The sequence below is a fragment of the Uranotaenia lowii genome, chromosome 2 (genome assembly GCF_029784155.1).
Source record: "Uranotaenia lowii strain MFRU-FL chromosome 2, ASM2978415v1, whole genome shotgun sequence".
In the NCBI taxonomy this organism is placed as follows: domain Eukaryota; kingdom Metazoa; phylum Arthropoda; class Insecta; order Diptera; family Culicidae; genus Uranotaenia; species Uranotaenia lowii.
The window spans coordinates 288,269,072-288,284,611 of NC_073692.1; the positions used below are offsets into that span (position 1 = coordinate 288,269,072).

Here is a 15,540-nt window from a genome sequence, read left to right on the forward strand (position 1 = left end):
CTTTCTTAACAAGCAAAGATTTTTTGAAAAAAAAAATTCTGATTTACTGCAGATTTTAATCTTTCTTGCTAGAACTCTCATAAGAGAATTTTCAAGAAAAAAGGCCTTTTTTCTCAAGAACTCATTGCGCAGAACAGAGATTAGATCGATAATTCTCAAATTTGGCAGAAATACTTGAAAATGCATTAGGAACAACCCATATGAGTCCGGCTTTGATCTGCGAAAAAATCCGAAAAGTGAACTAGTCTAAGGACCATGGACTAAAACGTTGTTTTGCTATCGAAATATACCGAAAACCAATATCTTCAAATTCGATTTAAAGTCGTTAGAATACATTCGTGATTTTGAGTTCTTAATTATTATCGAATTTGTTATACTGAACTCTGAACTTTAAAAAAAGGGGTTTTATGATCTCGGAAGAATACAGAATTGAATGCGAATTTTGAATGCTAATTTGTAAATTTTATATCTTCAGTTCAAAATTAATAAATTTTAGGATTTGATTTTTTTTAAAAAAAATTTCCCAAAGAAATGAATAATTTAATAAATTTTAAGGTTTGATTTTTTCAAATTTTTTTTCCAAAGAAAAAAAAAATTAAGGGATTTGGTAATTTTGATAGCAAGTGAGTACTTTTTTTCGTGTACTGTATTTAAACTTTCAAAGGGAAGCTATGTTTTTTTAATTGATTGCAACTATGGCACACCAAGCCTGATCAAGTTTGCATTTTACATAACACAACACTAACTGCATACTATTACGTTACTTTCCTCACCAGGATTCACACTTGGGCCCCGAAGAGTTGAGAGAGTTCTATCAGAACAAAATCCGCCAGTTGAAGCTTCAACATAGTGAGGATACATTGCAGCTGCGGATCCGTCTCAAGCACTTCGAAGAGAAGGAAGCAGGCGAAAAGTTTATGGTAAGATTTCCAAATTAATTATTTTTTGTAGCATGTAAACATTGACTAAACACAAAAAAAAAAAATAATATCACCACCCTAATATTCACTTTCTCTTCATACTTTTATTTTCATTCAATTGTGTGACCCACGCTTTCCGAATACGTTTTCACTATCATTAGTCTAACAACAACGCTCAGCCGGTGAGCCAAGACGTTGCATCCCATCTAACACCAACAACAGCACATGAGACTGAGACTGAGTCTGAAAAACAGTCCCTTGGTGTGTTACTAACTGCCGCCAACAACCGCACATTGACTAATCCAACTACTTCAACAACCACCACCGATGCGGGAACCGAGCCAGTTGATGATCTGCAGGAAATCATTGCCGATTACGAACGGCGGCTGCAGGAACAGGTGGCCCTGGCCCGGCAAGACGTCCTGCATGAACTTGAAGTTCAGATACAGGTAAGCTTAGTGGAGTTCAACGGTTTTTGAATGGTTGGCTTTCTTGAGTGCAAGTATTGCGTTCAATGTTGGATGCAAATTGTATGCAAGAATTGCATAGGATGTTGTTTTCAAATACAGTCTAACCTTCATTTTACCGGGTTTTCTGTTCCCATGATGATGCTTTTGTAGATGGTCTACGAAAAGAGTATGATTTGTCTTCTTATTTTATAATCTGTAAGGTCGAATCATTGTTTTGTGTTGATGACTAAATTGCTTTAATGATGTTTTCCTCCTCCCTAAATAAGTGTTAATGTGTCGATAGATTCGCATATCTTTCAATCATTTAAGCCATGAGTGGCCAACATTTTCAGCCAGCTGGCCAAATAAAAAAAAATTGACTTGTCTGCGGGCATTATTTTTTAGCATATTTTTTTTATTTCGGATTTCATTATCTAAAAATATTTTTAAAACATATTTATTTCTTTAAAAGTATAAAAACACATTAAATTGTTGTAAAAATATCCTAGATTTTAAAAGAACTAATGCTATTTCTATCACATTATTCGAGTGTATGCTGATATGCAGAAAAATTAAAAAAAAAAACAAAACAAATTTATTTTTTCCGATGAAAATATTTTTTTGGAAAATCGCAATTATTTCTACACATTTTGTAATCTAACAAAACATTTTGTAATCTTACAATAGAAACAAATTAGCAATTTCGAAAATTGTGTTTCAACTTTGATGAGCTTTCAATTTGTTCAAGTCAATACGATTTGAAAGTCGAATAATTTTGCCTTTTTTCAGTCGATTTCGACATATAAACGCAATTTCGAAACGTCAGTGCATTCAAGAGCTAAGAGTCGATACCCACAGAAAGAACGCGATGAAATTTTAGTGCTTTACATCGAAAATGATCGTTCAGTTGTGAAAATTGATTTTTAACAAAATCACGAAATATTAAATGAATCACGAAATATTGATTGAAAACTCAAGTTTAGATCTGTTTAACCATTTTTCTTTGTACGAAATATAATCAATGAAAATTCTACAAAAATATAATCCCATCTATTTACATAAATTGAAAGTTTTTCAATTGAACAGCAAGATAGTTCAAATTCTCTAGGATAGGATTTTAAAGACTTTTTTCAAATGCGAATAGCAATTATTCAGTCAGTGAAATAGTAACATTTTAATTCGAATGACACAACTGAACAGTTTTGAAGTCGTTGTTTTTGTGATTTTTGGGTTTGGCTCATCAAAGTTGAAAAAATAATTTTTGAAATTGTTGATTTATTTCAAAACGATTTTGCAAATTTGTTCAAAACATTATTTATTAGTTGCCGGAAGATGTTTGTGATTGAGTGAGATTAAAAAATTTGTTGGAAAATATTAATGAATTTTATTTTTGCATTTTATTGAATACATTCTTCGATATCTCACACATATAAAAAGATACCATGAAGCTAATTTCTTCTAAACTCAAGCGTATTTTTGTAAATACTTAACTCAAAAATATTCACGCGTTTCCGAGATATTTGGATTTAAATTTAGTGTTGTTTTAACATTATGGAGCATAACACAAATAACTTTTGCGCGAAGAAACTCGTTCTCTTGAGCCCAAATTTGGCAGCCCAAAAGACAAATCTAAAGTTTGTTTTGATAAGGTCGTTAGAATCACTTGCCATGTTTTGAGAAAATCGATGTTAAAGCTCTGAAACACCTTTTTAATTCTTATTTTATGATTGCTGGTCAAATTTGCCCGCAAATGCGAAATTTAATGTCAAACTGATTGCAGAACATGATGATGTACTTGAAATTTACATTAATTCAGTTCTTATTAATGAAGATGTACTTACGACATTTTTCATTTGTCATTAGGCGTAAACGTCCTTTTGATAAATCGATAAGTTTGGTAGCAAAATTGATGATGATGATGATGATGGCCCTCCACTATCCCCCGTACATGGGAACTTGGGCTGGATTATCTTAAAAGATATTTTTAATTATGTCTCTTTGACTTTTTGATCTGTTGATTTGCTTCATTTTTCTGAATGTTATTCCCATGTACGTCCATCATTGCCTTTTTATTTTTTCCTTGTATTTGCTGCTTGCTATATTCAACTTTTGAACAGGGACCATCTGAGAAAAGGGACATTTTAGGGTAAAACCCCTTCCCACACACACATGAGTCCATTTTCAGGGTTTTACCGCGCCCCAGATCGCGTTGCTTTTGCTAATTTGTCATGTGGGGCCCAGAGACGTTTGTTCAGTTGTTATAATCATCATCAAGTAGTTTAATTACTAACTTAAACTATATACTTATATTAGTTTTCACGAACGCCCAACATTTATTTTTAAAACTAGTCAAGTTTTCTTCTCTCTTAATGTCCATTGGTAAAGTGTTGTACAATTTTATTCCTTGGTAGAACAGCGAATTCTGTGAAGACGCTAACAAAAATGATGCAGCTCTTATTTCACTGGCAAAACGAGTTCCATAACGATGCAGGTCAGTTCCTCTGATTATTCTCTCTTGTAGATATTCTGGTGCAATTTTTTTTTACTATTTTGAATATCAGGATCATAGTATGGTACGTAACTCTGCCTTATTGAAAGCCAATGTAATGCAGCCAACATATCCCGTATAGGGGTTCTTCGATCACACTTTAGAATCAGTCTCATAATTTTATTTTGAAGCCTTTGTAATCTAGCCATTTGCTGATCGTTTGCAAAGCATATTATAGAAGGGCAAAAGTCAAAATGTGGTGATATGATTGCCTTGTACAGGTAAATGAGACTCCACTGCGACAAATCTTTACGAAGACGACACAAAATACCGAATTTTTTGGCAATTTTCTTAACAGAATAATTGATGTGGCTTTTAAAATTCAATCTTTCGTCGATGATGACACCAAGATACTTGATTTCTTTGACTATTTCCAGACGTTCACCATCGATACATACATTGATAATATCACAGTTTAAAGGCTTGTTGGAGACTATCACACATTTTGTTTTCGAGACATTGAGTTTCAACATTTTAAAATCCAGCCATTTGCTTAAGTTGCTAAGATCACAGTTCAGTTTTTCTACAGCAACATTAACACTATCACAAGCAATAAATATCACAGTATCGTCAGCAAATAAATTGATATTACAGTGTTTAAGAATTCTTTTCATGTCGTTAATATATAAAATAAAAAGCAAAGGTCCTAAAACACTTCCCTGGGGTACACCGACCATGGTTTCTTTGGTATTAGATATCACAGTAGCGTATTTTGTGCATTGATATCGACATTTTAGATACGATTGAAACCAATTGAGAGCTGTTTCCTTTATACCATATTTCCGCAGAGTTTTTATCAGATTTGTGCGTGAAATCGTTTCAAATGCTCGTTTCAAATCAAGGAATACTGCGATAAGTTTCTGCTTTTTTTCCAGCTTTCCTTTCCATTTTGCCAATACTAAGTTTAGAGCGGTTTCACAAGAGTGGTATTTGCGATACCCACTTTGTTCTGGGACAAGCAATTTATTAATATCAATATAGTCAAGCAATTGGTCTTTTACTGCTATCTCCAAAACTTTCTCGTACACCGGTAGCATGTTAATTGGACGAAACTCCTCTGCTTTCGATGTTCCATTAACTTTCTCTATTGGAACAACCATAGATTTTTTCCAAGAGTGGGGAACAATTCCAGTCAACAGTGACTCGTTTATGAGGTTCAAAAGATTTTGGCCAATAACATCAAATCCATCTTTTAATATTCTGCAGTTCACCTCATCTGAACCAGAAGATGATCCCATTGTCCATACTATTTTTTTCAGATTATCAAGCGTGATGGGTGAAAAATTGGCAAACTGGTTTTGAGTGTAAGGTCCGCCAAGTGGTATTGGTTCGGGCTCTATCTTTATTGAATTGCTTATATCTTCGATGCTTTGAACAAAAAACTCGTTAAATTTATTGGCAATTTTAGTTTCATCTTGCTCATCTTCGCCGCAAAACTGGATAAACTTAGTTTTCGATACTTTTGGATTTATAAGGCTCTTAAGAATTTTCCACAGCTCTTTACTGTTGTCTTTGTTTTCATCAATAGTACGCTGAATGAATTCTCGTTTTTTCCTCCGCAGGCAACATGCGTATTCATTTCTGTACGTTTTGTAAACTAACCATGAAAAGTCTGTGTTTAATTTCAAAAAATTTTGTATGACTTGTCCCTTCTTCTTTTCATTTGAACAAGTTCAATATCATACCATTTACTTGACTGTTGGGCTTTTTTATGTTTAACAGTTACCAGTTGATTTACACATATTTTCAAATGGTCTATTAAACAATCCGCCTTCTCATGCAAATCCTTGAACGACCGATTTAAGATTGTTTCTTGAAGGCGTTCCCTCAGCAAAGCGAGCAGACTTTCGCGAGAGTAGTTTTTCCAACACTTTACCCTTATGGACATATCATCAACATCATCACATTTGTTTTCAACAGACAGACATAAAGTTTCGTGGTCAGATATTTTAAAATCATTGACAGCACAAACATTGATATCACAGTTCGAGAATACCAAATCAATCATTTTTTGGCTAGTACGTGTTATACGAGTGTAGTCTTTTACATGCTGTTTGAGGTAGTACGAGTTCATAATATTCTTTAAGTTTGAAGAATCATTCGAATTCAACCAATCAATGTTGAAATCTCCGATTATTATGTTGAATTTAGACAAATCAACAAATTCATCAAGCCAGTTTTCTTCCAAAACCTTCAGAAAATTTGCATCACTTTCGTTTGGCGAATGGTAAAGGATACCGTATCGACCTGCAGTTATTCCACTTAAAACTTCAATTCCGAGAAACCAATTTTTATCTTTTTGTACATTTAGTAGGACTTTATATTTTATGCTTTCGTGAATATATATCATAACGCCTCCTGTGTGTCTCGAATCAGAATAACAACTCATGGATTGGAAATTGGGTATTTGAAAAATATTTTCGCTCAATGTTTCTGTTACATGCGTTTCAGAGAGCAGAACAAGTTTCGGTTGAATTGTGTGCATCATTAATCGAAGGACAGGTGTGTTTTTTTTCTTGGCAGCAAAATTCAAGAAAGAGAAAATTAAGAGTATTTTTGGAACTTTATTCGGATCGAACGCCAAATTGGTGATCATAGAACCAGATCACTGTTTCCCGGAATAGCTCGAAAAATAGAAGCAGCTGAACAATTGGAACTAAATTGTCCTCCTTGATGATGGCTCAAAGGTTTGAACAGACGTCGGAATACGGAAAAAGCTAAGTACTTTCAATATTGTTATTGGTATACCGAGTACATAAAATCAAATTGCTTTTTGTTAAATAAGTTCAGTAGGTAATTGTTGAGGAACATTAAGATTATCCACATAGAATGGAATAAACATACAGTACATAAATATGGTTATTTACACGAGTTTCATGAAATTGTGTTAAAAATGTACAGCTCTATTGAAAGCCTATTATTCTGATTAAGTTTTGTGAAAAATCAGAGATTTCCATGTCGTTCAATGTCAGATTCTCGGTCAAGGCGAGTTTTTTCAAACAATTTAATGCACTTGCCCCCAACTTTCTGGACAATGATAAATTTGGTTTGATCCTTAAACGAAAAGAATCGATAAATATTTGGATTTTTTTAATAACAGGGGTTTTATCATTCATACTCAAATTGATAGAGGTTTGTGTACAATTTTAAGGAAAGGGGTTTTTTAGTTTCTTTGAAAAGTATTGCCATTTATTTTGATTATGAAAAAACATACTTGAAAATCTAAATCATCTTAGATTTGATAAAGAAGTAGCTTTTGAGCAAATCATCATTTAATTTAAAGATAATTTTAAATGATGAAACACTATCAACACTACATTCAAACACAGAAGATCTGGAAAAATTGATGTAATTAATTGCATTCACTTGACAATCAAATATTGTACCAGGAAAAAGCAGTGTTAAAAAGATAGAAAAATTTCAAACTGTTAAGAAAATTTAAAAATGGTTTTCAAGATTCTTAACGTGAATTGTTGACATAATATCAACTGAGTTGAAAAAGACGAAGAAAACATTTCAAAAACACTGAAATTTTTTAAAATGAAAATATTGAATGAAAAAACTTGAGAATATGGAATTGTTTTCAAATGGACATTTCGAACGGTTGATCGCTTTAACTGTAAGGTAAATTTTTGTTTTGTTTTGATCAGAGAATATAATTTTTATACTTTCAAGGTTTTTATGATCGATTAAAGAAATTTGATGAGGCCATTCGAACAGACATTCTCAATAAGCTTGCAACTTTAATATATATTGGAAAAATAAATTCTGAATAAGGCTTCTGATCAGAACAGGGATTCAAGTTTACGTGTCTAACAGTCCGTTTGACCATTCCGCTTAGTTAACAATCAGATATCTTAAACCTTTTAAATTCTCAACGACTAATCAATAGTTTAAATGATGAACTAGGACATTCAGGAGATTACTTACTTACTTACTTAATGATCCCGCGCCGATCCTCCGGTGCATAGGGCCGTGGTAAAAGACCTCCACTGTTGACGATCCGGAGCCAGCGTCTTCACCTGGTCCCAGTCAAGATTCTCGTCGACAGTTCGGATTTCAGCGGCTAGGCTTCGCCGCCACGAATTTCTGGGTCTGCCTCTTCTTCGATGACCTTCTGGATTCCAATCTAGCGCCTCTCTGCAAATCTCGTTTTCATCTCTTCGCAGCGTGTGCCCAATCCATCTCCACTTACGTTCCCGAATCTCGATTTCTAGCGCCCTTTGATGACACCGGCGATGTAGTTCCTCATTCGAGATCCAGTTGCCAGGCCACCAAGCGCGGATGATATTCCGCAGGCAGCGGTTTACAAATACTTGCAGTTTTCGCGTCGTTACCGCATATGTGCACCAAGTTTCGCACCCGTACAGCAATACGGATTTGACGTTTGAGTTGAAGAATCGGATTTTTGTTCGTAGAGAGATCTGGCGTGACCGCCAGATGTTTCGGAGACTCGCAAACGCAAATCGGGCCTTTCTGATCCGTGTTTCGATGTCTTTTCTGGTACCACCATCAGGCGTAATCTGGCTACCAAGATATTGGAAGCACTCCACTTTCTCAACTTGTTGCCCAGCTACCATGAAACTGGAGGGATTTCCTGTGTTGATCTTCATCGACTTGGTCTTTCCGACATTGACTTTGAGACCTGCTGCCTTGGAACTTTCGGTGAGGTCGTCGAGTTTGCTCTGCATATCTGGTTGTGTTTGGGCGAGCAAAACAATATCGTCAGCCAGGTCAAGGTCGTTCAGTTGCTCCATTGTTGAAGGATTCCACGGCAATCCTCGGTTCGGTGCACAGTCAATCGATCCAATCAGAATCTCATCCATTACGATTAGAAAAAGTAGCGGTGATAGAATACATCCTTGTCTCACGCCAGCAGTTACCGGGATTGGTTCGGACAAGACACCGTCGTGCAAGACCTTGCACGAAAATGCCTCATACTGTGCTTCGATGAGATGGACTAGTTTCTCTGGGACCCCTCGTCGCCTTAGAGCCGCCCAGATGTTTTCATGGTTAAGTCGGTCGAATGCTTTTTCGAAATCAACGAACACCAGCAGAAGAGAGTCCTGGAATTCGTTGATTTGTTCCAGTATGATTCGTAGCGTTGTGATGTGGTCCACGCATGATCGTCGAGATCGGAATCCAGCTTGTTGCCGTCGGAGTGTAGCGTCTATTTTCTCCTGGATCCTGTTCAGAATCACTTTGCAGAGTACTTTGAGGGTTGTACAGATCAACGTTATGCCTCGCCAGTTACCGCACTCTGTCAGGTCTCCTTTCTTCGGGACCTTTACGAGGATACCCTGCATCCAGTCGGCCGGGAATGTTGCAGTATCCCAGATGTCAGCGAAAAGACGGTGCAACATTTGTGCTGATAGGGCAGGGTCGGCTTTCAGCATTTCAGCAGGGATGCAATCGATCCCAGGTGCTTTGTTGGATTTCATGTTTTTGATTGCCGCTTCTATTTCAGCCAGCGAAGGCGCTTCCGAGTTGACGCCATTTATGCGACTTACTGTTGGCGCTTCGAGCTGCAGATTCTGTTGGCCATCGCTATTCGTGACTCGGAAGAGTTGTTCGAAGTGCTCAGTCCATCGTTTGAGCTGATCTGTTCGATCGGTCAATAAATGACCTGCTCGGTCTTTTAGCGGCATTCTCGCATTAGTCCTTGCACCACTGAGGCGGCGAGAAATGTCATAAAGTAATCGGATATCTCCATTGGCGGCGGCTCTTTCTCCCTCTTCGGCTAGGGAGTTTGTCCAGGCTCTCTTGTCTCGTCTACAAGCTCGTTTAACTGCCTTTTCCAGCTCCGCATATCGTAAGCGGGCGGCTGCTTTGGCTGACCCGGTACATGCCTGCTCAATTCCGACTTTCGCCTTTCTCCGATCATCGACCATCCTCCAAGTTTCATCCGACATCCATTCACTCCTTCTTCCACAAACTTTACCGAGAGTACCATGGCTCGTCGTGATAAAGGCATTCTTGATTCCACACCACTGTTCTTCGACTGTTCCGTCTGTCGGCAGCTCCGAGGCTCGGGATTCTAGCTGTTCGACGTATGCCCTTTTCACCTCTGGATTCTCCAACCGGCGGACGTCGTATCGACACCCGACTTTCTCCTCGCGCCGTTGGACACGTGCAACTCTCAGTCGTATCTCGCCAAGGACGAGGTGATGGTCAGATGCAATGTCTGCGCTTCGCTTGTTGCGGACATCAAGAAGGCTCCTTCTCCATTTTCGGCTGATGCAGATGTGGTCAATTTGATTTTCTGTTCGGCCATCTCGGGATACCCAAGTGACCTTATGTGCTGGTCGATGGGGGAAGAGCGATCCACCGATCACCATGTTGTTGTTGCCACAAAATTCTACAAACAGCTCTCCGTTTTCGCTCATCTGTCCTAGGCCATGGCGCCCCATGATGCGCTCAAGGTCCTGATTGTCGGAGCCAATCTTTGCGTTGAAGTCGCCCAAATGGATTTGAATGTCACCCTTCGGAATTCTCTCAACCACGCTGTTCAGTTGACTGTAAAACTGCTCTTTCTCCTGCAAGTCGGCAACGTCAGTTGGCGCATAACACTGGACCATTGTAAGGTTTCTAACCCGTGTTCTAAATCTGGCTACGATTATTCTTTCGTTTATCGGTTCCCATCTAATGAGGGCCGCGTAGGCCTGCGGGCTTAACAGGAGACCAACTCCTCGTTCCCGAGTAGCATGTTCTCCTCGTATGCCAGAGTAAAGCAGGACTTGCCCGGATTGTGTCTTGTGTTCTCCAGTATTAGGCCAACGGACTTCGCTCAGTCCCAGAATTTCAATCTTGAGGCGGCTAGCCTCTCTAGCAAGTTGTTCCAGTTTGCCTTGTTGGGCAAGGGTTAAAACATTCCAAGTTCCAATTCGTGTCCGTGTTTTCATGCTAAAAGTCGTCGCCAAAGTTCCAGGTCGGTCATTTCTTTCGGATTCCGTAACAATTTCAAATCGGGAGCAGTAGGTTGTTAGCCTAAAGTCCCTATCCCGCGATGGGGCTGCCATCTTGGACTTAGCTGGCGGGAGCCGCATTTCTTAAATTCAGCCGCTTGCTGCAAAACAGACGCTGTTTGAGCCGCCCCTGACCTGGAGAACAGACGCTCGGTTGTTGTTGCACGCCGCCCCTGACCTGGGGAACAGACGCGTGCGGCCACCTTCTCAGTCTGCATGCGACCAAAGCATCCACCGGGGTTGGGTACCCGATCTCCGCTTAGGTTACTCGCACCCCAGCCGGCACCGCGGGGAGGTAGAGATAGGAGTTGTGAATAAGAGGTGATATGACCACTATGGGGTCTCGTGTTGCACATTATCCACCGTTTACCAGCCAGGAGATTAGGAGAATAGTTTTTAAGTGGCCACATCATTTACCAAAGTGATTTCCATGCCACAGCACCATTACCCCTTAACAATCAGCGTGAGATTTGTGGAGGGATGGCGTACAGCCGGTCTTCGCAAAACAAATCATCACATGTTCTGCACTTCCTTTCCTCTATTGACTACACGGACGTGGCCAGCGTCGTTATTGGTTCATTTAAAAAAAAGGAGATCCTCAAAGTTGTACAGTGAGATTGTATTACTTGTTCCCAGCAATCTTTCGTTCGGTTCATTGTGCAACGTTGATTATCTTGAGCCAATCACGGAGTGCAACCATTATGCCATTGGCCGCAGGTGGACCGTAGTTGATAGCAAGCTCAAGCTCAACATGTACATCTATATTTTTTTATTTGGTTAGAGCAAAAATAAAGAAAATATTTTGATAATGTTTATAATTTTCTTTTAAATTATGCTTAGAGGGGTTCATAAATTGATATCATGTAATGTTATATTTAAATATTTTTTATCAGTTTTTTTATATTAATTTTAAAGTTTGAATGAATTCGATCAGATTTGAATTTATTATTTTTTTAACTTTAACACAGTAAAAATACCTATAAAATCTTGTTCTATCAAAATAGGAAAACAGTAAGAAATAAAAAAAACAAAACTTTATAATAGTTCTGATTATTTGTTCAACTATATTAAACAACAGACCCATATTAGATAAGGTTTACAACCAAAACTATTGCACTAGTCAAAAGTGTCTCCTGATTATATCCTTATACCCAAACTCCAAACCAAAATTATTTTGCTAGGATGCAGAGGTAACCTCGGTCCTAAAGCACAAAATCATTCTTTCATCCCTTCTTTTTTTCCAATCTATCTATTGACTGCTAGGACGTGGCCGGCGCCGTTATTGATGTTTAAAGAGAGAGCATCAGTTTTGGGCATTGTGAATGTGCTATCAGTCCCAGACACCATTCATTTGACCTTTGTACAAAATTGGTGGCCTCGGTCAATCACGGAGTAGCAACCATTGGCGATGTTGAACTTGTTCTACTTAGCCACGCCTGCGATAGTGGGATTTGAAATGCATAGCGTGTTATGAAGATTTCATTAAGGTAATTTATTTTTTATTGAGCGAGGTTTTGGAAAGAGGGAGAAAATACATGCATTATAAATTGAGTTTTGTTGATAAAGCATTTCAAGTTCAACGACTTAAGGTGGATGTGAGCAGTCAATCAAGCTAAGCTAAGCTAAGCTAATTGTGTGCATCATTAATCGAATTTCCTCATAATTGGTTGTCATACCACCACAATTTAAGTAAATGATCGTTGATTGACTTTTGCTAGGCTTTAATGATTGCTATTGAGTGTATTCTACAAAACGCCGCTTATTTGCCACCAGTTTTTTGTAAACAGGACAATCTTCGCTATATGCAAAATGATCGATAGCCAAATTCATTTTCCGTTCCGTGTTGATATTTTTGCAATTAATACAGCTTCTAAAATCGGACTTACAATCTGAGGTTCTATGGTTCAAAGCGCAACGTGAGCAGATTTCATCGTTTTTGCAGTCTATGCTTTTATGTCCATAAGCACAACACTTGAAGCAACGTATTATGCTGAAGCATTCAACAATTCTGCATCTATCCCAACCAATATTTACACGGCCCATTTCAAGCATAGTTTCTTGTGTGGCCAAATCGACTTCTATGATTAATGTATATTGCGTATAATTCAGGAATTTACTGGCATAGCTTGTTACAAGATTCAAATTATCGATTTTCAAATAATCGTTTTGGTCTATAAGGCATTGTTTTAAGTCTTCTGCCGATATTTTTTCTGATAATCCTGTTATTTTAAGACGTGGTTTGTTTGGTTTAGATATCGTAACATCATATTTTTGTCCTAGTAAACCCTGCACGTTTGAGACTACTGATTCTAAGTTATCGGAATTATCAACACCAACTCTACCATTATTTCCTTCTCTTACTGTTTGAATTTTTACAGCAGATCTATCTACTTTCAAACGTAAATCTTCTTTAGTTTCTCTAGAGGTTTGTTCTACTTCTTTCGGCTTTACTATAACCATTGGTTCTCGTTTTTTCATTGGTGTTTTAACAAAAAAAAATCGATTTTTACCTTTCAAAAGATCAGCAAATGTAGGAGTTTGACTGCTATCTATAACAATGGGATCATCTTCTGGATTTTTTTCTAAGCGTGCTCGTTTTCTGGATCGTAAATTTGAACTAGGACCAGAAGGAGTACAAACATCTAAAACTTTTGCCGGTTGCCTTGCAAGATTTTTCAGATTTTCATTCAGCACATTTTTTACAGAATCAATGATTTTTTCTGCCTCTGATTTCATCATTTTTTGTAAATTTTCTTCGTTTTCTTTCAACTTTTGATCAATCTCAATTTTCAAAGTGTTAAAATTTTCATTTACGAATAACATGATATCATTTAGTTTCTTCATCACATTATCGGTTCCGATTCGATTTTCACGACAATCTTTACACACAAATTTCATTGCGCGATTTTTTTCCATACATTTCAGCCCATTATCATCTAAGCCATCGCAGCATTTCACATGCAAGATTGAGCCACACGTCCCATAACATTTCACTCTTGCAGATTCATCTCTTATTGCTTTTGTGCACACACTACACGTCGAGGTCAACGACATTTTTACACCGAGTGTAGGCCTGCCGGCCACGCGCTTTGATATCACTTAGCGCTGCTCGAATGTGTTCACTTTCAACGAGGATATTCTCAAAACTTTATCTTAAGTTTAAGGACATTCACTCTTCGTCTTCCAACAAAACTTTTAAATCATTAGAAAGGAAATGAAAAACCCTTTCTAATCATACGAAGTTTTTTATTTTTCAACTACTTTTTCACGATAAAGACAGTTAAAAATAAACTCATTACTTAAAACAGTTCTACATACAGTTGCGTTCAGTTCAGATTTTGTTGATTGGTTTGGCCGAAATCTTCACTTGTTCATTCGAAGTTGATTGAAGAAAGGTTTTCATTGATAATCCTATCCACAAGGCCGGATTAAAGGGGGGGCAAAAGGGGTAATTGCCCCGGGCCACCCGACTCAGGGCCCCCCCCGAGGGAAAACAAGTTTTAACATTACTTTAATTAAACTTCTTCAAAACCATGAAAATAAATCAAAACTAGAAAATCTGGATGCAAACTTAAAATATAAAAACGTAAGAGCCCCCGTGAAATAATATCTAGATTTAGTTTTTATCTTAAAAAAGTCCCCCTAGAATAAGCAGTTAAGGAACTCTCCCACATTTTGCGAGCTGAGAATATCAAAATCTTTTGAACAAAACCGAATTCGAAAAAAAAATTAAGAAAAATATGAGGTAAAATATGTACCTTAAATTTTCATTTTTTATAGAAACATATCAGTTACGTACGACATTCTGTACAGAACAGGTAAAATAAAGAAAAAACATCTCCTCATTTTCATTACATTCAAACGTCTTGCACAACAATAATGTTTATTGTTACGTTAAGTTTCCAAGTTATAGTTTACTGCACTAAAATAGCAGCTTATTTCGCTGTATGTTAAACTTTTCTGAATTTTACCCGGGCAGTATCCGGGTTAATACTGTGTATTATAATAAATTTTTACCTTCATATCATTATTATTGAAATTATCATTGGTTTATAATTTCTAAACCCTTTTCCCTCCCTATTTTTGAAAGTAAAATAAAAAAAAACTGTAGTTGCTTAAATTGGACCAATCGACAGTACAGGGTTTCTTTATTGAATTCCCATCCTATTTTCTGTCTTAGACATGAAATTTTTATTGGAACATTTTCAACTGATTTAACCAAAATTTTATCATCTACTGAAGTAAATATTCTAAATTCAGTATATAATTTTCCAAATGATCATTCTCAAATTATCATAAAAACGATCTGATAGTTGAGTTGCTGGTATCATTGAGTGATTTTCTTAATATGAATATTTCTATGCTTTGTGCTGACTTCTCAAAATTCAGAAACTAGTTCACTGTTTTATTTATCATATTTTTGCTAAGCATTGCACCGCCAATGCAGTTACACCACTAGAACCGGTATGAAATTAGCTTTCTTTTGCATATAGTTTTATCGCCTAAACCTTACATTAAAGTACTCAAATTCCAGTGCAAAGCTGAGCTTTGGTGTAGGAATTCTATCAAAAATCCAAATTGATAAAAAGTTCGAAAAACAGCTACCTTTGAAAAGTCGTCATAAATTATGTATTTCGTATTTCACAAAATCTAAAGAT

General features: G+C 37.1%; 1 protein-coding gene across 6 annotated transcripts in view; it reads left to right on the plus strand.

The window, feature by feature from the left end:
• LOC129749551 (A-kinase anchor protein 9) overlaps positions 1 to 15,540 on the plus strand; it is a 147,346-nt gene that overhangs the window by 36,550 nt on the left and 95,256 nt on the right. For 5 of the 6 annotated variants that reach the window (XM_055744552.1, XM_055744553.1, XM_055744554.1 and 2 more), the window contains exons 3-4: positions 777 to 920; positions 1,082 to 1,369. In XM_055744552.1, coding sequence (XP_055600527.1) covers positions 777 to 920; positions 1,082 to 1,369 — 432 coding nt within the window. The remainder of the gene's footprint in view (positions 1 to 776; positions 921 to 1,081; positions 1,370 to 15,540) is intronic. The other variant, XM_055744557.1, reaches the window with a different exon arrangement.